This window comes from Solanum dulcamara, chromosome 12 (assembly GCF_947179165.1).
Source record: "Solanum dulcamara chromosome 12, daSolDulc1.2, whole genome shotgun sequence".
NCBI classification, from domain to species: domain Eukaryota; kingdom Viridiplantae; phylum Streptophyta; class Magnoliopsida; order Solanales; family Solanaceae; genus Solanum; species Solanum dulcamara.
In genome coordinates this window covers 57,304,105-57,331,172 of record NC_077248.1, presented here as the reverse complement: position 1 = coordinate 57,331,172, position 27,068 = coordinate 57,304,105, and the positions used below count along the sequence as shown (strand labels likewise).

Sequence of the window (27,068 nt, the reverse complement as noted above, 5' to 3'; positions counted from 1 at the left end):
TCCGCTAGCATTTCTGGAATCAATACAGAACACCCAATGTATAGAAATTTTATGGATTTTATACAATCCAGGCAACCTCAGGAAATCACCCCACTATCATATTCTTGAATCGTCAATGACAAAGCAAATGAAAATATTGAAGTGTATGATAAGAATGAAAAAGGTGAAGTAATACTTCTCTTTGAACCAAAAGATCTACAATGAAAAGATGACCCTTGGTAAATCATGACAAGGTATTTTGATACAACATCATATGTAGTTCCAACCTATAAATATAGAATGTGTTATGAGATTATAGTCTCATTAATGGGGTCTGCTGATATTCAACATTTTTATAAAGATCATACTAGAAAGGTTTATAGCTTTTCAAAAATTATCATGAAAAAGATTTATTCTGCTGAAAAATGGGGAATAAACACCTTGAGGGAAAGGAAATATACCCATTCCGACCAAAAAATAGTGGTTAAGTTCAATTATTAGGACTACATTGAAATCTTTAATTAAGCTTTATTATATGAGAATGCTAATAAGAAGCATTTATGATTTATTAAAATTTGTTCAAATATTTTCAATCAGTATATACCAAGTTGGTTTTGTCAATGATGGACCTTATATGACCCAACTTTGAACATCCTCCCAGTAGATTATAAGAAAGTATACATTTAATGGGTTGATGCTTCACCCAAATTAATAAAATTACAAAAAGATGATATTTATTTTTAAGGGGATGTTCCTAATGTACTTCTTTATAAAGTTATCTATCTCATGGATAATGTAATGGACAATAGAAGTTCAAACCAACGAAGGACTTCCTTGTTTAAAAAGAATGTTTCAGACTAAATTCTGAAGTAAATTACTTCAAAAAAGACGAAGAAGGAAACTTTCATCATCAAGAGATTATAAACTCAATTAAGGCATCTATTGAAGCCAGTAAAAATCAACGAGAAGTAATAGTAGGAAAAGATGATATCAGTCTCTTCATGAAAATTAGTAGGAAGTTGCAAATAAAGTCAGGGACAAACTTCAAAGAAGAACTTCTTGCTTCATATATGAAAGAAGTAAAAAAAAAATTAATAAAAAATCTGGGTATAGAATTTTCTGATAATATATTCACGGCCACATCAAATGAAGAAGAAGGCAACTGCCTACCAAGGTCATCTCTAAGTGTTCATAATGCAGAAGGAATGCATATAGAAAGCATCGAATCATTTCTGCAGCAAATCAAAAACCAAATGGGATAATCTTCCAACAAAGAAAAAGATAAAGGGGATTAAATTTAAGTTTGCCACCCCTACTTATGAGCAAGAATTTTACAAGGGATTGAGGACTTTGTTAAGAAGGGGAGCCTTGGAGTAACTGGTAAAGTTGTTGTTATGTGATCAGGAGGTCACAGGTTCAATCCTTGTGGTCGGGCCCTTCCCCGGACCCTGCGAATAGCGAGAGCTTTAGTGCACTGGATTGCTCTTTTATTGCACATAAAAATGAAAAAAGGCTTCAATCCTACAGTTGAATATTTATGTTAGGGGTGTCAATTAGGTGTGTTGGGTCAAGTTTGGACGGATCATAATGAGTTAAGACAACAATTGGGTCAAGACCCAACCCAACCCAAATTAGTTTGGGTCAAAACGGGTTGGGTTAGGTAATGAGTTATATTACAGGTCAAGACCCAATCCAAACCCATTTTTTACTAAACTTAATTGTTTAATTTTTTTTTCTTTTAAATTATTTTAGTACCTAATAATTTTTTTTACTTTATTATGGCTATATATAACATATCAAATTGAAAAAAAAAATTAAAAAAAAATATTTTACCAAGATTTCTAATGAGCCAATTCGGGTTACATATCAACCCAATTTTTTATAAGTTGAAATGAATTGAGCTAACGAATCTGCAGGTCAATAACCAACTCAAACTTAAACGAGTTGGGTTGGATTTGGCGGGTTGGGTTTTGATTTTGCCACCACTAAAAACTGACGTGGCACAGAGAGTGTGCATACTCTCTTGAAGGCAAGTGATGGGTGAAGAAAATTGGACGCATGTCCTTTTTTAATTAATAATTTTATAATTAGTTAGTACACATAATTATTAATACTAAAACTTATATATATTTAATTATTTTCATTTTTTTCTAATTAAGTTAAAATGTATCGCTAGAATTTCGATGATAATTTAAGAATACTTATGCATTATCATGAAGACATATCTTTATTAGTAAAATAATATTTAGGACAGTATCATACATGCCTTCAAACTTTCAAAAAATTTCTGTTGTTTTCGTTATTGTACAACACTTTACGTCTTTAAAAATTACATGAAAACTTTATTGGAAGTCAACACAACTAAAACTCCCTAAATAATAGTACCTTCGGATAAATTAATAAATTGAGTAGAATATTCTCCTTATTAATAAGTGCCAAGGGAGAACCTATGAAGGACCAAGGGTGTCACATTACATTGCTTCGTCGAAAAAAATATATTTTTAATATATATAAACGCATGAATTGTATTTTATATATTTTTTTCTTTTTTATAAAATATGATGTCACATTATTTTATTTATTGTTTTTCATTTTAACTGGTGACACCTCTTACAACTAAGCGGCAATTGAAGTGCTTCCCGCAACATCCTTGCTTCATCAAAGCACGTCAATTGTGTCTTATTTATAAGGGTTATTTTGGTCATTTTATATACTTATTATGTTTTAATATATTCATTTTATTTATTTATTTTATTTAAATTACATAAAAAAGTATTATAAATTACATAATTAAAACTTAAAATATTTGAAAGACATATAAAAAATTCAATCTTCTCTCGAATTTTGATTAGCAATAATTATCAACTTAAAAAATTCGTTTGACTCTTAAATGTATTATAAATTACAATAATTAACAACTGAAAATTTCAGTTTATTCAATAGTTTGAGGAATCTCTAGCTAGACATTATGTTATTAATTAAAGACGAAACATATCGGCAAAAATTGACATCATTTTTTATTTGAATACCTCAATTGAGTTTTTTTTTAATATTATTTTAAACACTTGTAGTAGACCCAGTTATGTCATTTCTATCAAGATATTTTCATGGTTGAAGGTGGAGTAGGTGGTAGGGAAAAAAAATAGCCTCCCTCACTCTAAGAATGAGTGCAACACAAAAATATGTGCAAAAAGTATTAAAATGACACATTAAAGTAGGACTAAAACAAAGGGATGACACCATGCCATGGCAAAGTAGGACTAAAACGAAGGGATGACACCATGCCATGGCAAAGCAGATATGGCAGAAGTCCTAGAAAAATTGTGCATACACATTAAAAAAAAAACACAAACTTAAGCACGGATTGTAGGATTGAAATCATGTCAATCCACTTAATGAGCTTACGAAAGATTTCAAGTAGGACTAACAAATTACCTGGATGAGATCTAATAGTTGTGTTGACAGAATAACCAAGTTGAAGAAGTCTCATAACCATCCATGATCCAAGATAACCACTTCCTCCTGTTACACATACCTTTCCTTTCTCCTTTACTTCTTCCATATCCCCTCTATTCATCTCTTCTTTCTTTTACTGTCTCTATGTAGTATAAGTGACTAAGTGGTCATAGGTTGCATCGAAGTGGCTAGAAAACAAGGACAAGTAATTGTCATTTACCCATTATTTAGCCATCACTTTCACCTTTTAAAATTGGCCACACCTCCAACTAGCGTGATTGAAATATGTTAAAGGCATGTAAATATATTTTTTAATTTGGTCTCTTCTATTTATGTTCTTCCATTTAGGATGTGTACAATTAAATATTTAAATTTGTATAAAATTGAATAAATATATAAATTTGTCCTATGTGATATAATACACGTAAAATGTTATGTAGGATGTGAATTGTCAAATAAGATATGTATATTTACTTGTTCAATTTTATATAAATTTAAATATTTACTTGTATTCACTCAAAATTAAAGAATATAAATTCCAAAATAATATAAAGTTAAAAAAGTATATATTATGTATATTCTAAAGCATCCACTATTGTGAGATGCCATCACAGTTGGAAAAGCAAAATCATAAAAAAGATTTTTGTTTCTATAGCAACTTTTCCATAACATAGCAGCATAATTGAAGTTTTGTCGGCCTTTCATTCATTTACATTAAAAGTATGAGAAAATTATAAAGGCGTAATACAATAATTGATTCTTTAATTTGATCTTAGTTGATAATTATGTCTTTTAATTTTGGATATGCATAAATAGGCATTTGTATAAAGTTAAAGAAGTCAAGACATGAATCCTATGTGGCGTCTTACTTGGCAATCTATGTTCTATGTGTCATCCTACGTGTATCATGACATGTAGGATGTGTGTGCCTACTTATTCAACTTTATACAAATTTAAGTACATACTTGTACATATCCAAAATTGGAGGGCATAAATTTCTATTGAGGTCAAATTAAATGACACGTTAACAAAAAATCTTTTTGAATTTTGTGGTCTTAAATTAAAGATATGTCAATGTCATTATCTAAACCGTCGTGAGTAGAACCCACACTAAACCCCTCGGTGGGAGATCAATTACCCAAACCAACCCGTAACAACCAAACAACTAACACAATATTTTTGAAATAAGTAACCATGTTTTATAGCCAAAAATTATTGTCAGAAAAACATTGCGGAATTAAACCTCCCCTAGAATTTGTAAGTCGTGTACCAAAATTCTATATAGTCTTGAATATGGAGATGCTATCCCAAAATAAAAGAACAAAAGAGTCTAAGTCTAAAGAGATGGACTAAGAATAAAAAATGAATCCACGATAGCTCGAAAGAAGCAGCTCACATTTGAATTCAAATGATGTTTATTTCACAATTGAGATAACATAGTAGCGGTCTGAATATGCTCTATACTCAACAAAGAAAAAGCAAGTGTAGTATCAGTACAAAAAGTCAATAGTGTACTGGTAGAATCATTCAATCAGCTTCAAAGATACAAATGTAAGCAAGTAACTAGAACATAGTAAATACTGGATAACTCATGCATCAAACAAGTCAGCAATATACAAATTCTCAGTCAACAATCTTCACTTAACAATTACATGAAAAATGTCCAACATGATCACAAACAAGCCCCATTCACTTAAGGGACCAACACATATCACACAACCAAACATGTACCAGGCGTGGTACCCAAGCCAACCAATAATATGTACTAGGTGTAAGCCAACCTATAATATATTTTGTAGCATGCGTGGTATCCTAACCAACTGATAATTTGTACCAGGAATGATACCCGAGACAACCAATAAATCACAGATATCATACAAAATTACATTCACAATGAATACAATCACACTTGTACAACCATAAGCAATTAAGACAAGTTCATTGCATGAGATTGACAACAAGATATCATTTCACACTCAATCCTTATGTTTCCCCAAAGATGCATTGTATAAGTAGAACTATAGAAGCAATTAACATGCACACATTGCATAACTTGCACAACAATAGTTATTACCTACCTTGAATCAAGACTGAATGCTCTATTGAACCTGAGGCTTTCTTTTTTGTGATGCCTTGGCTTGATCTTGGTCTAAAATAATAAATTAAGTACAACAATCGATCACGATGTCCTAAATATTTCTGGATTATAACTAAATCCCAAACTCCAAGCCAAACTCAGAATTTTTCCACCAATCTAAGGATTCCCCCCATTAATTCACCTAAAACTATCAACCTCATAGTTATACTAGTGAATTATGGTAAATAAATCAACAACAACCATTTTATGAACAATCCAAGGTCCTGCACCCAAAATCCTCATTAACCCAAAATTTTTCCACCTTAGGATGAACCCAAACCCTCTAATAGAGCCACAATTACCGCTTCTAAATCCTAGGAATCAAATATCAAGTTAGGAGAATGATTTTCTTACCTTAACAAATAACTTCAATGGAAATCTGATGAAATTTTCCCTATGTCGCCCTTGATCTTCTCCAAAACACACTTGTAAAATAATGAGCAAATTTGGAGAATATTTTGCATTTATTGTGACTAACCCCGCTATAGATGTCCAATCGCGCTATAGAGCCACTACTGTAGCAGAAATACCAGCTATAATGTCACGACTCAACTCTGTAGGCCATGACTGGTGCCCGAGTTGGGCACCCATACGTACCCTTAGCCCCACTTAGTACATTAATCGAATAAACATAGGTAATGATCAAAAGGGATCTCTAAACAGATATAATGCACGAGGGCCGATAGGCCATCACGAAACACACACACAAAAAACATATATACAAAACCCACATCTCATGTCTACAGACCTCTACAGAATGATATTCTAGTCATATGACGGGACAGGGCCCCGCCGTACCCTGAACAACATATATATATATATATACAACAGAAAGTGTCAGTACCAAAATAGGACTCCGAACAAATCATATCATATCAAATCATATGGCCATATCAAATCATATCATATCATATCACAAACATATATGTACATGGCACAACATAACTCCGTGACATAACATACACCACCCCATGTATATGTCATACCTGCCCCCTCACGTCGGGACACGACGAACAATGCAGAGAAGTATGCACGATAACATATCCTGGCCCAGGCTCAGTGAAGGAAGCATTGAGGCATCCACGAGTGCAGTAGTGAGAAACTATATGCAATTTAAATCATATTTTAGACTCAATGGAATAATCAGAATGAGCTATCATTTGAAAATTAAGACGAGACTCATGTCAAGTACCTTTCGAAAGTTACCCTGGATTATATCAGAATAAATCTTCTGGAATCATATAGACGTATCAAAGCATAATAAAATACCTTATGGAAATCAAGGAATTGGCCATGCTAATGGCTCTAGGAATAGGAACCTCTTTGAAATTATATAAAAGTTATATTTTTGTTTCATAAATACCATACCAAAACAAAGATTAGCTTTACCTACTTATGTCAAAACATGAAAATCGAAAGAATATGCTTTACATACTTATGTCAAAAACATGCCAAAAGAAAGAAAGCTTTTACATACTTATAACAAATACATGCCAAAAGAAGAGAAAGTATAAGCTTTACGTACTTATGACAAAGACATGCCAAAAGAAAGAAAGGTTCGCTTTACGTACCTCTTACGGATTACTCTTTACTATGCTCGCCTCGTCGTCTCTTGAACCTATTTAACATGACATTAATACTAAGGTTAATAAACTTTCACTTTCCAATTTCCAACTCTACACCCAAGTAACCATAGGAATCATTTCCTTATCTATGTCTCTCGACTGGTTTATTACTAGCTCCGAATCTACCGAAAATCGGGCAACATCTCCCCTGTAACTTGAACATCCCCGAGTTTTTAACTCGGCCACCATGTCAACAACCATACCAACAACAACAGCCAGCAGCATGTATACAAGTAAATCACTTCAACTTTACACAATACAAGCTCTATACAACTCATTCCAAACTACGGTACCAAAATAGAGTTGTTAACCTTTATTTCGTAAAATATGTAGTCATACCAAACGGAGGGTTGTGCGGCTGCAGCACCCACATCCATTTTGAGTACTTTACATCCCTGCAACACGCAATTAAACCACCACCAAACTGCAGCACCACAACAACAACACACTACGCGACTTCGATTTAACTACTACGACTTCCATTTAGTTTGTTTCCAACGTCAAACATCCTTATACATTTTTTTCCACTTCCATCATATTTTAAGACATGTAATATACTTCATAACATCATCATAAAGTCCAGTTCAAAACAGAAAACTTTAGCTTTCCCGAAATTCACCAAAACTCTCCAAAACTTGCCTCGAAATTTCCTTTAGCGCAGCTGAAACTTATTGGCTGTTTGGTAACGTTTTGGGCTGCTTCAAATCATAAATTTTCATTAATAATATCTTCATAACATCATGGTATAACTCATATAATTAATTCTTGGAACGGAATTGGAGAACTTACCTTTTTCTCCTGCCAAAACCGTAGCTCTTTCCTTCTTTCTACCTTAATTTCTCTTCTCTTCTCTTCTTTTTTTTTTCTTGTAATTTCGGTTTCCATGCTCTTGAACACTCTAGATGAGTGTGGAAATTAATGAGTCATAAGAATCATATATATATATATATATACTACTTTAGGGGTGACACATGTCATCCCCCAAGTGGTGACACGTGTCAAGCCCTAAGTGGTGACAAATGTCAAGACCTAAGTGGTGACACGTGTCAAGATCTCATTGGTCCAACACACCCCTTTTCTCCAATCATGGGCTGCCATGTGGCATGTGGGGCCCACCTGAGTCTTCTTGAAGACTTTGTGAAATTCCCATTTTACCCCTAGCCTTCCACGATATTATCATAGGCCACTTTGCGAATTTTCCTTTTTGCCCTTTGCCTTTTCCAATATTTCCACACTATTAATGATCATAAATAATATTCATATCCAACTTGTATATTAAATAAATTTTGGAAGATGTTCATTCCCTTAACTTTACCACGGCTACCTTAAAACATCCAACCTTATAAAATATGGGATATAACATCCTCCATGAGAAATTCCAATTTTTTCCCCTTACTTTTTCTAATATTTCCAAGTTGAAATGGAAAAGGAGTGCTTGTGTTGTGGTTTTCGTAGTTGCAAGAATATTTTTTTTCGAGAAAAGGAATTCCAATTTAGTCATAAGAATTTTGTATCCAACAACATCAACCATAACCTTGCCCTTAACTTATTACCGTTATCCCGAAATGCCCTAATGTGCAAAATACGGGTTATAACATTCTTCCCCCCCTTTTGAACATTCGTCCTCGAATGTTGAACTAACCTCATACGGTGTCTTCATACTTCAGGAGGGTTCCTCTTATTGTTGTCCTTTTAAGTATGCCCATTACCTACTTCTTCTTTCATATTTTTTTAAGCTGTCGGGAAGCGTATGCTATAACTTGGCCGTGCTGCATCAAGACACAATCTATTCCCACACTCGAAGCATCACAATAAATAACATACCTATCTGGTCCATCTAGAAGAGTTAGAACTGGAGCTGTAGTCAACTTCTCTTTCAATAACTAAAAGGTTCGTTGATAGGCACGAGTCCACTGGAATTTGACTCCCTTCTGAGTTAATCTTGACAGTAGTGCTAAAATTGAAGCAAATTTCTCTACAGATATCCTATAATAACTTGTTAATCCCAAGAAGTTGCGTACCTCTGTAGGTGTCATCGGCCTAGGCCAGTTCTTTACGGCCTCGATCTTCTGTGTATCTATCCGAATACCATCAGCCCCGACAATATGTCCCATAAATGCCATAGAAGTCAACCAAAATTCACATTTGGAAAATATAGCATACATTTTTTGGTGTCAGAGTACTACAAGTACCGCTCTTAGATGATTTGCATGCTCTACTTCTGACCGAGAATAAATCAGAATATCATCAATAAATATAATCATGAACATATCCAAGAATGGTCTAAATACCCGATTTATCAGGTCCATGAATACCACTGGAGCATTTGTCAGGCCAAAAGACATCACTCTGAACTCATAATGGCCATATTAGGTCCATAATGTTGTCTTTGGTTTATCTGATTCTCTTACCCGCACCTGATGATAACCCGATCGCAAGTCTATTTTTGAAAACCACTTAGCACCCTCCAATTGATCAAATAAATCATCAATCCTGGGAAGAGGGTGTTTATTCTTAATGGTTACCTTATTCAGCTGCCTGTAATCAATACACATCTGCAGCGACCCATCTTTCTTTTACACAAATAATACCGGGGCTCCCCAAGGTGAAGTACTCGGTCTGATGAAGCCTTTTTCCAGTAAGTCTTTTAACTGCTCCTTCAACTCTTTTAATTCTGCAGATGTCATTCTGTATGGAGAAATATATATCATATGGGTATCTAGCAGCACATCTACGGTAAAGTCTATCTCCCATTCGGGAGAAAGGCCTGGAAGCTCGTTTGGGTATATATATGAGAATTCATTAACTACGGGAACTGACTGAAGGGTTGGCGCTTCCGCTTCCAAATACTATATGTGAACCAGGTGATAAACACAACCTTTTCTGATCATTTTTCTCGCCTTAAGGTAGGAAATACACTTCCCTCTCGGCGATGCTGTATTAACTGCCCATTCCATCACTAGTTCTCCTGAGAATTGAAAATATACTCGAACTACTAGGTCTTACACGAGTCTTCATTCCCCGTTATGGGTTTCCTTTTTTGGTACTTGAGAATATTGTGATCCCTCTTTGGCCTAATATAATATGGCCTCGCGCCTTGCGGGTGATTTCTCTCGGGAGTTTCACTTACTGAGGTTTCCTTACTTTTCACCTCCTTCTAATAGTTTGATCTCTTTGTTTTCTATCTACTTACCCTCTTTATTTCCCAAATATCGCTCTGCTAAAATCTCCAATTTAACCTACAGTCAAATAATAGTAGAGTATGTTACAACAGTTGTGCCTTTTATTCTTATTGTCGTTCGATCTTTGGTACCCTAGCGTGATTAATACCTTTCTTACTGTGACACCAGTTGTTGGAAATCACATGTCCACCGATATAATCATACGTCGGACATTCTACACATTCATATTTATATGGATATACTCACAATCAACTAGACTACAAAATAGCTCCAAACGCTGTTCAAGCATATCCTTATTCCATAGTTGTGACACACTTGTTGTTTCTTCACCAGCGTAGTCTACCTCATCTTACGCGGCCTCTTAAGGTTTCCAGCCATTCCATAAACTCTAATTTTTCCCTTAGGTTACTCTAACTTCTCATTTGTCTCTTACGTCTAATTATATAAAATTCTTGCATACTTCCCAAGGAGGTCACCCATCCTAAAATTGCTCCCACCTGAGCACGCTTAACCTCATAACTTTGATGGAATTGGGTACGTTAATGTTGATATAATCGCGTCCATTTCCTCGTTTTACCTTTATTAAATTATTGGGAGCGAGTCGAGATCTTACAGATTCTGAGACACTTTCGTAACACCTCCATCTTTTACAATTACTGTTTTACCCTTTTTGATCCTCAATCTTTACTTACCCGTATACTATGTAGATCCCAATATCATCCATCGCATTCCTCTATCGATATCATTCCTTAGCTGAAATCAAATGTTAGAAAAAGGAATTTCATGTCCTATGGATGGGCTCTATCGTACGATCTTAGATATGAAAGAAAGGTAACATCCTAAATACCTTGTAGCCTCTTGTTTATAGATGTGGCGCGCAACACACCGATAAACAAGACTCTACTAGACACAGTCTGTAGACATTCCGAGGAAGGATCGCTCCGATACCACTCCTGTCACGACCCAACTCCGTAGGCCATGACTGGTGCCCAAGTTGGGCACCCATACGTACCCTTAGCCCCACTTAGTACATTAATCGAATAAACATAGGTAATGATCAAAAGGGATCTCTAAACAGATATAATGCACGAGGGCCGATAGGCCATCACGAAACACACACACAAAAAACATATATACAAAACCCACATCTCATGTCTACAGACCTCTACAGAATGATAACCTAGACATATGACGGGACAGGGCCCCGCCGTACCCTGAACAACATATATATATATACAACAGAAAGTGTCAGTACCAAAATAGGACTCCGAACAAATCATATCATATCAAATCAGAAGGCCATATCAAATCATATCATATCATATCACAAACATATATGTACATGGCACAGCATAACTCCGTGACATAACATACACCACCCCATGTACATGTCATACCTGCCCCCTCACGTCGGGACACGACGAACAATGCAGAGAAGTATGCACGATAACATATCCTGGCCCAGGCTCAGTGAAGGAAGCATTGAGGCATCCACGAGTGCAGTAGTGAGAAACTATATGCAATTTAAATCATATTTAAGACTCAATGGAATAATCAGAATGAGCTATCATTTGAAAATTGAGACGAGACTCATGTCAAGTACCTTTCGAAAGTTACCCTGGATTATATCAGAATAAATCTTCTGGAATCATATAGACGTATCGAAGCATAATAAAATACCTTGTGGAAATCAAGGAATTGGCCATGCTAACGGCTCTAGGAATAGGAACCTCTTTGAAATTATATAAAAGTTATATTTTTGTTTCATAAATACCATACCAAAACAAAGATTAGCTTTACCTACTTATGTCAAAACATGAAAATCGAAAGAATATGCTTTACATACTTATGTCAAAAACATGCCAAAAGAAAGAAAGCTTTTACATACTTATAACAAATACATGCCAAAAGAAGAGAAAGTATAAGCTTTACGTACTTATGACAAAGACATGCCAAAAGAAAGAAAGGTTCGCTTTACGTACCTCTTACGGATTACTCTTTACTATGCTCGCCTCGTCGTCTCTTGAACCTATTTAACATGACATTAATACTAAGGTTAATAAACTTTCACTTTCCAATTTCCAACTCTACACCCAAGTAACCATAGGAATCATTTCCTTATCTATGTCTCTCGACTGGTTTATTACTAGCTCCGAATCTACCGAAAATCGGGCAACATCTCCCCTGTAACTTGAACCCCGAGTTTTTAACTCGGCCACCATGTCAACAACCATACCAACAACAACAGCCAGCAGCATGTATACAAGTAAATCACTTCAACTTTACACAATACAAGCTCTATACAACTCATTCCAAACTACGGTACCAAAATAGAGTTGTTAACCTTTATTTCGTAAAATATGTAGTCATACCAAACGGAGGGTTGTGCGGCTGCAGCACCCACATCCATTTTGAGTACTTTACATCCCTGCAACACGCAATTAAACCACCACCAAACTGCAGCACCACAACAACAACACACTACGCGACTTCGATTTAACTACTACGACTTCCATTTAGTTTGTTTCCAACGTCAAACATCCTTATACATTTTTTTCCACTTCCATCATATTTTAAGACATGTAATATACTTCATAACATCATCATAAAGTCCAGTTCAAAATAGAAAACTTTAGCTTTCCCGAAATTCACCAAAACTCTCCAAAACTTGCCTTGAAATTTCCTTTAGCGCAGCTGAAACTTATTGGCTGTTTGGTAACGTTTTGGGCTGCTTCAAATCATAAATTTTCATTACTAATATCTTCATAACATCATGGTATAACTCATATAATTAATTCTTGGAACGGAATTGGAGAACTTACCTTTTTCTCCTGCCAAAACCGTAGCTCTTTCCTTCTTTCTACCTTAATTTCTCTTCTCTTCTCTTCTTTTTTTTTCTTGTAATTTCGGTTTCCATGCTCTTGAACACTCTAGATGAGTGTGGAAATTAATGAGTCATAAGAATCATATATATATATATATATATATACTACTTTAGGGGTGACACATGTCATCCCCCAAGTGGTGACACGTGTCAAGCCCTAAGTGGTGACAAATGTCAAGACCTAAGTGGTGACACGTGTCAAGATCTCATTGGTCCAACACACCCCTTTTCTCCAATCATGGGCTGCCATGTGGCATGTGGGGCCCACCTGAGTCTTCTTGAAGACTTTGTGAAATTCCCATTTTACCCCTAGCCTTCCACGATATTACCATAGGCCACTTTGCGAATTTTCCTTTTTGCCCTTTGCCTTTTCCAATATTTCCACACTATTAATGATCATAAATAATATTCATATCCAACTTGTATATTAAATAAATTTTGGAAGATGTTCATTCCCTTAACTTTACCACGGCTATCTTAAAACATCCAACCGTATAAAATATGGGATATAACATCCTCCATGAGAAATTCCAATTTTCCCCCTTACTTTTTCTAATATTTCCAAGTTGAAATGGAAAAGGAGTGCTTGTGTTGTGGTTTTCGCAGTTGCAAGAATATTTTTTTTCGAGAAAAGGAATTCCAATTTAGTCATAAGAATTTTGTATCCAACAAGATCAACCATAGCCTTGCCCTTGACTTATTACCGTTATCCCGAAATGCCCTAATGTGCAAAATACGGGTTATAACATATAACAAGAATTAATCTCTCCTTTGTAGTGGCGTATCACCCGCTGTGGTGGATTGCACGGGACAAAAACTCTAAAATCTCCCAAAAGTGTCCATTTCACAAAAACCCTCAAACTTGGATGTCCCGAATTAATCTTTCACGTCAAGTTTGAATATCGAGAGTTATACTCACCCGAATTCACTTCCAAAATTTTTCTATGGACTGCTTAATTAGCTAATAGAAAAACCAACTCAAGCTTAGACATTTTACTCAATCCTTCCCCGGATTGCCCTAGACTTCATATCACTCAAATTTTATTTGAAACTAGCCTAGCCTGAAATTTTTAACTCACTACTCTAAAAGATTTCCTATTCTATTCTAATCTTTCACCATTGGCTTACCCATAACGATAGAAGGGGTCGTTACAATCAAATTTATCAAAATATTCTTTAATTTTATAGCCGGACTTAAACATATCATGTGAAAAAAATATAACTTTAAAAAATTGCTAAAAATAAAAAAATGTATTTTTGTAAACGGACTAAAAAATTAAATCAAATAAATTAAAATGGAGGGCGTAGTATAGTGTAACACCCCTAAAAAATTTTCCCCTAAGATTTGGGCCTTTCTTGTACACGTGTGGGGCCCATTGTATTTATTTCGAAGTATGTACTTGAGTTAAGATGAGTCCCTGAGAAATTAAAGAGTGTTAGAGGTGATGTGGGGTCATTGAGGACCCCTAGGACTGAGCTAAGTCCCAAAAAGGTTTGTCGTGGTTAAGTTAGGATGCGTTCGTGTATGGGGTCGACTTCTAATGGCCCTATCTTTTGAAAGATGGAAACCTAGGTGGCCCACGACCTATTAAATTAAAGGTCATCGAGTCTTCTTTCCAACGCCACCAAGAATGTGAATTTTGGAGTTCGGACTTAAAAGATACGACGATCCTAAGATGAACTATCACGGCGGGAATTTCGTTTTTTGGCCTGGGTTGCAACTGCTGGGGAAATGGCCTTGGCGCTTTACGGGCGCGATGCGCCACTATCGCGCCAGAAACATGCCTCTGTAGTTTGGTCCTTGGCAAGATGTGCCACTAAAAGTTGTGCAGGGTTTTTCAGGCCAAATTTCCAGAACCCAGAAACTTTGGCCTTGGCGCTATAAGGGCGTGACGCGCCACTATCGCGCCAGAAACATGCCTCAGTAGTTTGGTCCTTGGCACAGCGCGCTACTGCGAGGTGTGCAGGTTTTTAGGCATAATTGGCCTGGCGCTGCAATGGCGCGATGCGCCACTATCGTGCCAGGTGCGTTTTTGCCTATTTTTCAGAACTTTTGAGGAGGGGCAATTTGGTAACTTACCCAAATTATATATATATGTTACCCTTGGTCTTTTGGGAACCCATTCTTGTAGCCTCACTCTCTCTCTAAAAAGCCCTAGGAGCTTCTCTCTCTCTGTTCTTCTTCTTCTCCATTTCCAACAAAAAGAGTCCAAGAGCTTCAAGATTTGAGTCATCCATTGAAGACCCAACCACAAGGTTTTCTTCAAGTCTTCACTAAGGTATGTAAGGCTATCCAAAACATGGGTTAAGTCCACCCATGTGCCCTACTCTTGCTTGAGGTTAGATGTTCATAAAAATGGAGTTCCTTGGTATGATTTATGGTTGAATGAGTTTTGTTCACTATCTATTTGATTCTATATGTGTCAATATTGTTGAGCTAAGAGGTTCCAAAAATGAGCCCTTATTTTGTCCCGTCTAAATCATATTCTTGTTTAGACTTAGGATATTTGATTGAGTTGTTATTCCTCTTGAGTTGAGCTTATGAGTTGATTAATTCTTCTTTGATGTTCGTTGTATTCGGCCATTTTACATACTCGTATATTCCATGTACTGATGCTATTTGGCCTGCATCGTTTCATGATGCATAGACAGGTACTAGAGATCATCAACCGGTGCTCCGTTGAAGATCCACATACACCCTCAGCTAGTTGGTGAGCCCTCCTAGTTTCTAGAGGATGTTGAGCCTTTATGTACAGTTTTGTTGACATTTCCTTTATTTTGATTGTTGGTAGCCATGGACTTGTCATTGGCACCTCTTAGACTTTGATAGAGGCTTCATAGACTGGAGTGTGGGGAGGTCGAACTGTTATATTAAGGAGTCTTATTTTATTTTCTTGATTGGTTGTCAATGTTTGGCCTTTGGCCCCCATATATGAATAGTATTTCTTTAATTGAGTTTTCCGCTAAAAGAATGTGATTGATTGAATGTGTGAATGGACCAGGTGGTTCGCTTGGAGGTCAGAAATGGCCTTTGAGTGTCGGCCACGCCTAAGGTACCCTCTCTGGGCATGACAAACATGGTATCAGAGCATATAATTCAAGTGTCCTAGGGAGTCTATGAAGCCGTCTCTAGTAGAGTATTGCTTATGGGTGTGTTGTGCACCACACTTATAATCAGGAGGCTATAAGACATTAGGAATTGTTTCACTTTTTTCATACTCTGAATTCGTGCGATAGTGTTAAACTCTATAAAACTCCTTTCTAATTCACGCGTTTATACGTTATAGATAATGCCTCTTAAACGTACTGCTAGCCAGAGAAATGTTGATAACGCCGAGATTCCCCAAGTAAAGGTATGTCCAGCAAGGGCTAGGGGACGAACAATAAGGTATGCGGAGGCACTCCAAGTGCCTGCTACTCCGCCTGCACCCACGTCAGAGGCATAATTTAGAGGGGCGATTGCAATGCTCACACAATTAGTGGCTGCCCGAAATGGTAACCAGAGTTTGCCGACTCTCAGCTCTAGTTCCCAAGATCCATCTGCTGCCACCAGAATTAGAGACTTTCTGAGGATGAATCCGCCTGCATTCACGGGTTCTAAGGTTGATGAAGACCCCTAAAACTTTATTGATGAGATGTGGAAAATTTTGAAAGCTATGCATGGTACGGAGATTGAGGGGGTCGAGTTTGTGTCCTATCAACTCAAATATGTGGCGAATATTTGGTATAACCAATGGGAACAGTGTAGAGGTGAGGATGTTGAACCTGCTAGATGGGATGAATTTGAGGAAGCCTTCCTTGACCACTTTTTTCCCCGAGAATTGAGGGAAGCAAAAGTGAAGAAATTTATAAATCCGGAACAAGAAGGCATGACTGTTAAGGAGTACAGCCTGAAGTTCATCCAGTTATCCTAGTATACTCCAGAAATAATCCCAAATATGAGGTCAAAGATGAGGAAGTTTGTCTCTGGGTTAGGGAGACATGTGAAGAAGGAGTGCAAAGTAGCATTGTTGATCTCAGACATGGATATTTCCAGGTTGATTATGTATGCTCAATAGGTAGAGGATGAGAAGAGGAAAGACAGAGAGGAGTATCTGAGCATAAAGGCAAGATCAGCTGGGCATAAGAGTGAACAGAGGCAAAACAAGGGCAACAGGTCCTTCTTCCAAAAGAGGCCTCCCAATTTTGCCTTATCTACCGCAAGTGCACCTATGCCTAAGAACAGGTATGATCGGCAGGGACAAGGTCACTAGAATCTCAGACCCCAGGGTTCTCAATCCCAAACTAGCATGGGTCAAGGTTCTCAAGGGAAGCCCCTATGCGTCAAGTGTGGTAAGCTTCACTTGGGAGAGTGCAGAGCGGGAAGGATGGGTTGTTATAAATGCGACCAAATAGACCATTTTAAGGAGTGTCCAGTATGGGGGAATATGGTCCAGTTCTCTACCACCACACCACCGGTAATAAGAGGGGCACTACTTCAAATACGAGTGGAGGTACAAACCGCCTATATGCCATGGGTAGTCGCCAAGATCAGGAGAACTCTCCAATCGTCATGATGGGTATGATTCGAGTCTCTTCTCTTGAATGTTATGTTTTGATGGATCCGAGTGCCATATTATCTTTTGTGACTCCTTACGTGGCTAGTAAGTTCAATAAAATCCCAGAATGTCTTAGTGAGCCTTTCTACGTAGCTAACCCTGTCGGTGATTCTGTCTTAGCTGAGAGAGTCTATAGAGATTGCACTGTGTCTATTTATCACAAGGATACCTTGGCCGACCTAGTTGAGTTGGACATGGTTGATTGTGACGTGATCCTTGGCATGGACTGGCTCTATGTCTGTTATGCCTCCATTGATTGTAGAACTCAGGTTGTCAAATTCAAATTCCTGAACGAAGCTGTCATAGAGTGGAGGGGTAGTCCTATTATGCCTAAAGGTAAGTTTATTTCATACATTAAGGCTAGGAAGCTAATCTCAAAAGGGTGCATTTATCACCTTGTCCGAGTGAAAGATGACAATATCGAGTCTCCATCCCTCGAGTCAGTGCCGATTGTCAACGAGTTTCTGGATGTCTTTCCTGAAGATCTGCCTGGAGTCCCTCCTGATAGGGAGATTGACTTTGGGATTGATATTCTTCTTGATACCCAGCCTATCTGAATTCCTCCATATAGAATGGCCCTAGTTGAGTTGAGAGAGTTGAAGGAGCAGTTGAAGGACTTATTAGATAAGGGATTTATTAGGCCGAGTATCTCACCATGGGGGAGCTCCGGTCCTATTTGTTCGAAATAAAGATGGATCCCTTAGAATGTGTTGACTACAGGCAGCTAAATAAGGTCACCGTAAAGAACAAATACCCTCTCCCTAGAATAGATGATTTATTTGATCAGCTTCAGGGTGCCACGTGTTTCTTAAAGATAGACTTGAGATTCGGTTACCACCAGATAAAGGTGAGAGAATGTGATATTCCAAAGACTGCTTTCCGAACTCGTTATAGACACTTTGAATATTTGGTCATGTCCTTTGGATTGACAAATGCCCCCGCGGCTTTTATGGATCTCATGAACCGAGTATTTAAACCATATCTTGATATGTTTATGATTGTATTCATAGATGATATTCTGGTCTACTCTAAGAATGAAAAGGAGCACGCCTATCATCTTAGAGTCGTTTTACAAACTTTGAGGGACCAAGTATTATATGCAAAGTTCTCTAAATGTGAATTTTGGCTTGCATCAGTGGCCTTCTTAGGCCACATTATATCTGGAGATGGTATTCAGCTTGATGCTCAGAAAATTGAGGCAGTGAAGAGTTGGCCCAGACCCACATCCCCGACAGAGATAAGGAGCTTCTTGGGTTTGGCTGGCTATTATCGTAGGTTTGTAGAGGGATTCTCATCCATATCATCACCATTGACTAAGCTGACCCAAAAGAAGACTAAGTTCCAATGGTCTAATGCTTGTGAGGAGAGTTTGCAGAAATTGAAGGCCAAGCTAACCAATGCTCCTATTCTAACTTTGCTCGATGGAACAGAGGGCTTTGTGGTCTATTGTGATGCATCCAAAATTAGTTTGGGTTGTGTGTTGATGCAAAGGGGGAAGGTGATAGCCTATGCTTCCAGACAGCTTAAGGTTCATGAGAGAAATTACCCAACTCATGACCTTGAGCTGGAGGCTGTGGTGTTCGCGCTTAAAATTTGGCGTCACTACTTGTATGGAGTGCATGTTGACGTATTCACCGATCATAAAAGCCTGCAATATGTCTTCAGCCATAAGGAACTCAACCTGAGGCAAAGAAGATGGCTTGAGCTACTAAAGGAATACGACATGAGTATCCTCTCCCATCCAGGTAAAGCTAATGTTGTTGCTGATGCTCTTAGCAGGTTGTCTATGGGTAGCACTACCCATGTGGAAAATGGAAGGAGGGAATTAGCAAAGGAGGTACATTGATTAGCCCAATTAAGAGTTCAACTCGAAGAGAACAATGAAGGTGGAGTAAACGTTCGAGATGGGGCCACGTCCTCACTTGTAGCAGAGGTAAAGGAGAAACAAGATCAGGATCCCATCCTCCTCCGGCTGAAGGAAGTTGTTCACAAACAAGGGGTGATGGTTTTCACCAAAGGAGGAGATGGTGTGTTGAGGTACCGAAGTAGATTATGTGTACCTAATGTCGATGATGTTCGAGAGAGGATTATGGCCGAAGCACATAATTCGAGATACTCTATTCATCTAGGCTCCACAAAAATGTACCATGACTTGAGGGAAATCTATTGGTGGAGTGGGATGAAGAGGGATATTGCGGAATTTGTTTCTAAGTGACCGAATTGCCAACAGGTGAAGGTTGAGCATCAAAGTCCATGTGGTTTACCCCAAAACATAGGAATTCCACAATGGAAGTAGGAGATGATCAATATGGACTTTATTACAGGCTTGCTGAAGTCCCGAAAGCAGTATGATTCCATTTTGGTGATTGTGGATAGGATGACGAAATCATCTCACTTCTTAGCGGTTAAGACTACTGACACCACAGAATATTATGCAAAGATATATATACAAGAGATCGTCAGATTGCATGGGGTCCCTTTGTCTATCATCTCAGACAGAGGAGCTCAATTCACTTCCTAGTTTTGGAAATCCTTTTAGAAGAGATTAGGCTCGAGGGTGAACTTGAGTACAACCTTTCATCCCCAGACAGATGGCCAAGCAGAGTGCACCATTCAGACATTGGAAGATATGTTAAGGGCATGTGTGCTTGACTTCCAAGGAAATTGGGATGATCACTTGCCTCTCATAGAGTTTGCATATAACAATAGCTATCATGCAAACATTCAAATGGATCTTTATGAAGACTTGTATGGGAGGAGGTGTAGATCGCCCATTGGGTGGTTTGAAGTTGGTGAAGTCGAGTTGATTGGGTCCAATTTTATTCATCAAGCCATGGAGAAGGTGCGAGTTATTCAAGAGAGGCTAAAGACAACCCAAAGTTGCTAAAAATCTTACACTGATGTGAGGAGGAGAGACTTAGAGTTTGAGGTAGGTGATTGGGTGTATTTGAAAGTGTCACCCATGAAGGGTGTCATAAGGTTTGGAAGGAAAAGGAAGCTCAATCCTCGATATATTGGTCCTTACCATATTTTGAGGTAGATTGGGGTGCTGCTTATGAGCTGGAGTTACCCTCAGAGTTAGCTTCTATCCATCCGGTATTCTAAGTTTTGATGTTGAAGAAGTGCTTAGGTGATCCTTCGTTGGTAGTTCCCACTGGTAGTATTGGAGTTAAGGATAACTTATCTTATGAAGAGGTTCCAGTCTAAATTCTTGATCGCCAAATTCGCAAATTGAGGAACAAAGAGATCACCTCAGTCAAAGTCCTATGGAGAAATCAACTCGTTGAGGAAGCCACATGAGAAGCGGAGGAAGCCATGAAATCTAAATATCCACATCTATTCATGCCTACCGAGGAGGATGTCGAAGGTAATGTCCCTTTCCTTGACATTGAATTCATTTGTGCATTTTGAGTCTTGATTAATAATTTACTGAGGATTTGATTGATTGAATGACTGAGTTTTGATTGTGACTTGCTCCCCGAGTCTATTCTTGATTTCTCGTCATTCGAGGACGAATGATCCCAAGGGGGAGATAATGTAACACCCCTCAAAACATTTCCCCTAAGATTCGGGCCTTCCTTGTACACGTGTGGGGCCCATCGTATTTATTTCAAAGTATGTGCTTGAGTTAAGATGAGTCCCTGAGAAATTAAAGAGCGTTCTAGGTGATGTGGGGTCATTGAGGACCCCTAGGACTGAGCTAAGTTCCAAAAAGGTTCGTCGTGGTTAAGTTAGGATGCGTTCGTGTATGGGGTCGACTTCTAATGGCCCTATCTTTTGAAAGATGGAAACCTAGGTGGCGCACGACCTATTAAATTAAAGGTTGCCGAGTCTTCTTTCCAACGCCACCAAGAATGTGAAGTTTGGAGTTCGGAGTTGAAAGATACGACGATCCTAAGACGAACTAGCACGACAAAAATTTCATTTTTTTGGCCTAGGTTGCATCTGCTGGGGAAATGGCCTTGGTGCTGTAAGGGAGCGATGCACCACTATCGCACCAGAAACATGCCTCAGTAGTTTGGTCCTTGGCGCGACGCGCCACTAAAAGTTGTGTAGGGTTTTTCATGCCAAATTTCCAGAACCCAGAAACTTTGGCCTTAGCGCTATAAGGGAGCGACGCGCCACTATCGCGCCAAAAACATGCTTCAGTAGTTTGGTCCTTGGCACGGCGCGCCACTGCGAGGTGTGCAGGTTTTTAGGCGTAATTGCCTGGCGCTGCAATGGCGCGACGCACCACTATCGCGCCAGGTGCGTTTTTGCCTATTTTTCAGAACTTTTGAGGAGGGGCAATTTGGTAACTTACCCAAATTATATATATGTTACCCTTGGTCTTTTGGGAACCCATTCTTGCAGCCTCACTCTCTCTCTAAAAATCCCTAGGAGCTTCTCTCTCTCTCTTTAAAAAGCCCTAAGAGCTTCTCTCTCTCTCTCTTCTTCTTCCTCTCCATTTCTAACAAAAAGAGTGCAAGAGCTTTAAGATTTGAGTCCTCCATTGAAGACCCAACCACAAGGTTTTCTTCAAGTCTTCACTAAGATATGTAAGGCTATCCAAAATATGGGTTAAGTCCACCCATGCGCCCTACTCTTGCTTGAGGTTAGATGTTCATAAAAATGGAGTTCCTTGGTATGGTTTATGGTTGAATGAGGTTTGTTCCCTATATATTTGATTCTATATGTGTCAATGTTGTTGAGCTAAGAGGTTCCAAAAATGAGCCCTTAGTTGAGTATGAGTGATGAAGAAATGAGTTGTGAAATATGTTCTATTTATATTCTTACTATGTAGATTATGATAAAGGATGTTATTTTCTTAAGAATGTTGCTCACTATGAAATGTCAATTTAAAGTCTTGAAATTATGATAAGCCTAAAAGATTTCTCAAATGGATGAAAGAAATGATTGATTATATCTAGATGATGTTATATATGTGCATTTAAATTTCTTTTGAAGATATGATTGAGATTGATCGGATAGTATGATTAGAAGAGATTTGATTGTGATAGAGTTGATGAGTTGACAAGGTTGTAATGAGACTTGTCGATGTGATTTGATTGAGTTGATTGGATGGAGTTTTATGAGCATTGAGTCTTGGGAGGAGTATTGAGCATCGAATTGGGCAAGAGTATAGTCCATACTCAAACCCAATAACTGCGTCGCCAAACGTAGGGGGGATAGAACCGTTAAAGTCAGACGCTTCCCCGAGAGATTTGTCCTGACATTATAGGACCTGGTTGGATTGGATCCATGATTTGTTTATTCGGTCATACCCTGGAAAAGTATGAACGGATGCGGCAACAACGTCAGTTTTTTGTACTTTCGCTGGCTCATAAATAATGGTTGTCGGTTAAGAGAAACTCCCAAGTAGGTCTTGATAGTACTCTGAGTCAGATTGAGTTGAATTGTATGTGATTGGTCCCGTCTAAATCATATTCTTGTTTAGACTTAGGACATTTGATTGAGTTGTTATTCCTCTTGAGTTGAGCTTCCGAGTTGATTAATTCTTCTTTGATGTTCGTTTTATTTAGCCATTTTACATACTCGTACATTCTATGTACTGATGCCATTTGTCCTACATCGTTTCATTATGCATAGACAGGTACTAGAGATCATCAACCGGCGCTCCGTTGAAGATCCACATACACCCTCAACTAGTTGGGGAGCCTTCCTAGTTTCCGGAGGATGTTGAGCCTTCATGTACAGTTTTGTTGACATTTCCTTTATTTTGATTGTTGGTAGCCATGGACTTGTCATTGTCACCTCTTAGACTTTGATAGAAGCTTCATAGACTGGAGTGTGGGGAGGTCGAACTGTTATATTGAGGAGTCTTATTTTATTGTCTTGATTGGTTGTCAATGTTTGGCCTTTGGCCCCCATATATGAATAGTATTTCTTTAATTGAGTTTTCCGCTAAGCGAATATGATTGATTGAATGTGTGACTAGAGAAGGTGGTTCGCTCGGAGGTTAGAAATGGCCTTCGAGTACCGGCCATGCCTATGGTACCCTCCCGAGGTGTGACAAATATGGTATCAGAGCATATAGTTCAAGTATCCTAGAGAGTCTATGAAGCCGTGTCTAGTAGAGTCTTGCTTATGGGTGTGTTGTGCACCACCCTTATAATCAGGTGGCTATAAGATATTAATAATTGTTACTTCTTTCATACTCTGAATTCGTGCGATAGAGTTAAACTCTATAAAACTCCTTTTTAATTTATGCGTTTATACATTATAGATAATGCCTCCTAAACATACTGCTAGACAAAACAATGTTGATAACGTTGAGATTCCCAAAGCAGAGGTACGTCCAGCAAGGGCTAAGGGCCGACCTGTGAGGTATGTGAAGGCACCCCAAGTGCCTGCTACTCCGCTTGCACCCACGTTAGAGGCTGAATTTAGAGGAGCGATTGCAATGCTCACGCAATTAATGGTTGTCCAAAATGGTAACTAGAGTTCGCTGACTCTCAGCTCTAGTTCCCAAGAGCCATCTGCTGCAACCAGAATTAGAGACTTTCTGAGGATGAATCCGCCTGCATTCACGGGTTCTAAGGTTGATGAAGACCCCCAAAACTTTATTGATGAGATGTGGAAAATTCTGAAAGCTATGCATGCTACGGAGATTGAGGGGGTCGAGTTGGTGTCCTATCAACTCAAAGATGTGGCGAACATTTGGTATAACCAATGGGAACAGTATAGGGGTGAGGATGTTGAACCTACTAGATGGGATGAATTTGAGGGAGCCTTCCTTGACCACTTCTTTCCCCAAGAATTAATGGAAGCGAAAGTGGAAGAATTTGTAAATCTGAAAGAAGAAGACTTGACTGTTAAGGAGTACAGACTGAAGTTCATCCAGTTATCCAGGTATGCTCCAGAAATGATCCCAAATGTGAGGTCAAAGATGAGGAAGTTCGTCTCCGGGTTAGGGAGACATGTAAAGAAGGAGTGCAAAGCAGAATTGTTGATCTCGGACATGGATATTTCCAGGTTGATGGTGTATGCTTAACAGGTAGAGGATGAGAAGAGGAAAGACAAAGAGGAGCATCTGAGCAAAAAGGCAAGATCGGCTGGGCATGAGAGTTAATAGAGGCAAAACAAGGGCAACAGGTCCTTCTTCCAAAAGAGGCCTCCCAATTTTGCCTTATCTATCGCAAGTGCACCTATGCCGCAAAACAGGTATGATCGGCAGGGACAAGGTCGCCAGAATCTTAAACCCCAGGGTTCTCAATCCCAAACTAGCGTAGGTAAAGGTTAACAAGGGAAGCCCCCATGCATCAAGTGTGGTAAGCTTCACTTGGAAGAGTGCAGAGCGGGAAGGATGGGTTGTTATAAATGCGACCAAATAGACCATTTTCAGAAGGAGTGTCCAGCATGGGGGAACAGGGTCCAGTTCTCTACCACCGCACCACCGTCTAGGGGTAATCAGAGGGGCAGTACTTCAACTATGAGTGGAGGTACAAACCGCCTATATGCCATGGGTAGTCGCCAAGATTAGGAGAACTCTCCAAACGTCGAGTTATGTAAACTCTTACCCAAATTTGTGCTAAATACTACTCTCAAAATATATGATGCTCATATCTATTAGGTAAAATATTTAAATCATCTCATTTGGTCTCATTGGACCCTTTACAAACTCAATCTCATCTCAAATCAATATGTTTTTTCATTAAAAAACATGCTTTCAAACGAGTCAAAAGAGAACTAAAAGAATTTTAATTTGATAGGTCATGAGCTACCTAATTCGTTGTATTCTAGGAGATAGGATCGCTTGAAGTTGACCCAAGTAAAATCTTAGAAAAAGATTTTAAAAACTAATTTTTTTTCTAAGTGTTCAGAGGTTCTACGACTCATTTCTACGGGTCGTAATCAAAACTCATAGAAAAGACCTTAAAGATTGAAATTTTTCTAAGTGTTCAAAGGTTCTATGGGTCATTTTTATGACTCGTACAAAACTCTACGGATCGTAATGTTGACCCGTAACTTCTGAAGATCTGACACCCTCTAGTAACACGACCATAACTTTTTACTCCAAACTCTAAAGGATGCAAACTTAGTGGTGTTGGGAAGAAGACATATAGACCTTTAATATGATAGGCCGTGGTCCACCCAACTTTTTATATATTGAGAGATATGGTCATTTGAAATTGACTTTTATATGGACTCATACTAAAGCTTAGTTGATAGAAAGTGTTTGGACTTGGCTTGGTGTTAGAGATCCCTTCTTACCCTAAACCACATCTAATACACTTCAAAAGCTAAATAATTAACCTCCACACATTCACATAATTATGAATTATTCGGTACAACCCCATACACATATGAAGGATGACTCGTCTTAACTAAAAAGAATTCTGGGGTGTTACAAGATTCCATTGATCAGTAAGTATTCAAATGCGTTTGGAACCATGTCCTCAATATATGGCTGTCTAAGACCCAAAATATTTAGGATTTGAGACCGTATTTATTTACATATATTTGTAATTAAATATTATTAACCTTGCATTTAATACTTTATTGATGTTCCTAGCCTTAATCATAAAAAAATAATTAAAAAAAGAGCCTGAATCATAATGTATTGAGCTTAATGCGGTATTTTTATATGCAGTAGGTATTTGCTGGCCATGGATGGTTACAGAAGAGGTTGGGGTAGGCCGAAGAAGTATTGGGGAGAGGTGATTAGACAGGACATGATGCAGTTACAGCTTACAGAGGACATGACCTTAGATAGGAGGGTGTGGAGGACCCACATTAGGGTAGAAGGCTAGTTCATAGTCTCGTTATTCTTCTCTATTCATAGGTGTAGTAGTGCATTACGATCTCTTGCGCTTTGACTTCTGATTTCTGTTATTTCTGTTATTATTTATTACTTTCTATGCTTTGATTACTCAATTTTACCTGTGATACTTTCATTATTTATTTAATCGTTATTTGTTATTAGTATTTATTTATTTGTATTTATTTGTTATCTATTCGTTATTTGTTTGTTGTTTTTCTCATAAAGCTTTTAAATTTTCTATTCTTATCTAACATTTTTTATGCATTTATGCTTTTACTAAGCCGAGGGTCTCCAGGAAACAACCGTCCTACCTTGGTAGGAGTAAGGTCTGCGTACATTCTACCCTCCCCAGAGCCCATGTTGTGGGATTTCACTAGGTTGTTGTTGTTGTTGTTGTTGTAGGTATTTGCAGTGAAATGGAGCAAAAAGCAAGCTATTTAGGA

General features: G+C 38.1%; 1 protein-coding gene across 2 annotated transcripts in view; it reads right to left on the bottom strand.

Moving 5' to 3' along the window:
- Nucleotides 1-3,654, bottom strand: part of LOC129875963 (vestitone reductase-like) — an 80,782-nt gene extending 77,128 nt beyond the window's left edge. The window contains exon 1 of one of the 2 annotated variants that reach the window (XM_055951227.1): nt 3,415-3,654. In XM_055951227.1, coding sequence (XP_055807202.1) covers nt 3,415-3,556 — 142 coding nt within the window. In that variant the 5' untranslated portion in view covers nt 3,557-3,654. The remainder of the gene's footprint in view (nt 1-3,414) is intronic. The other variant, XM_055951226.1, reaches the window with a different exon arrangement.
- Between the last annotated feature and the right edge of the window lie 23,414 nt (nt 3,655-27,068).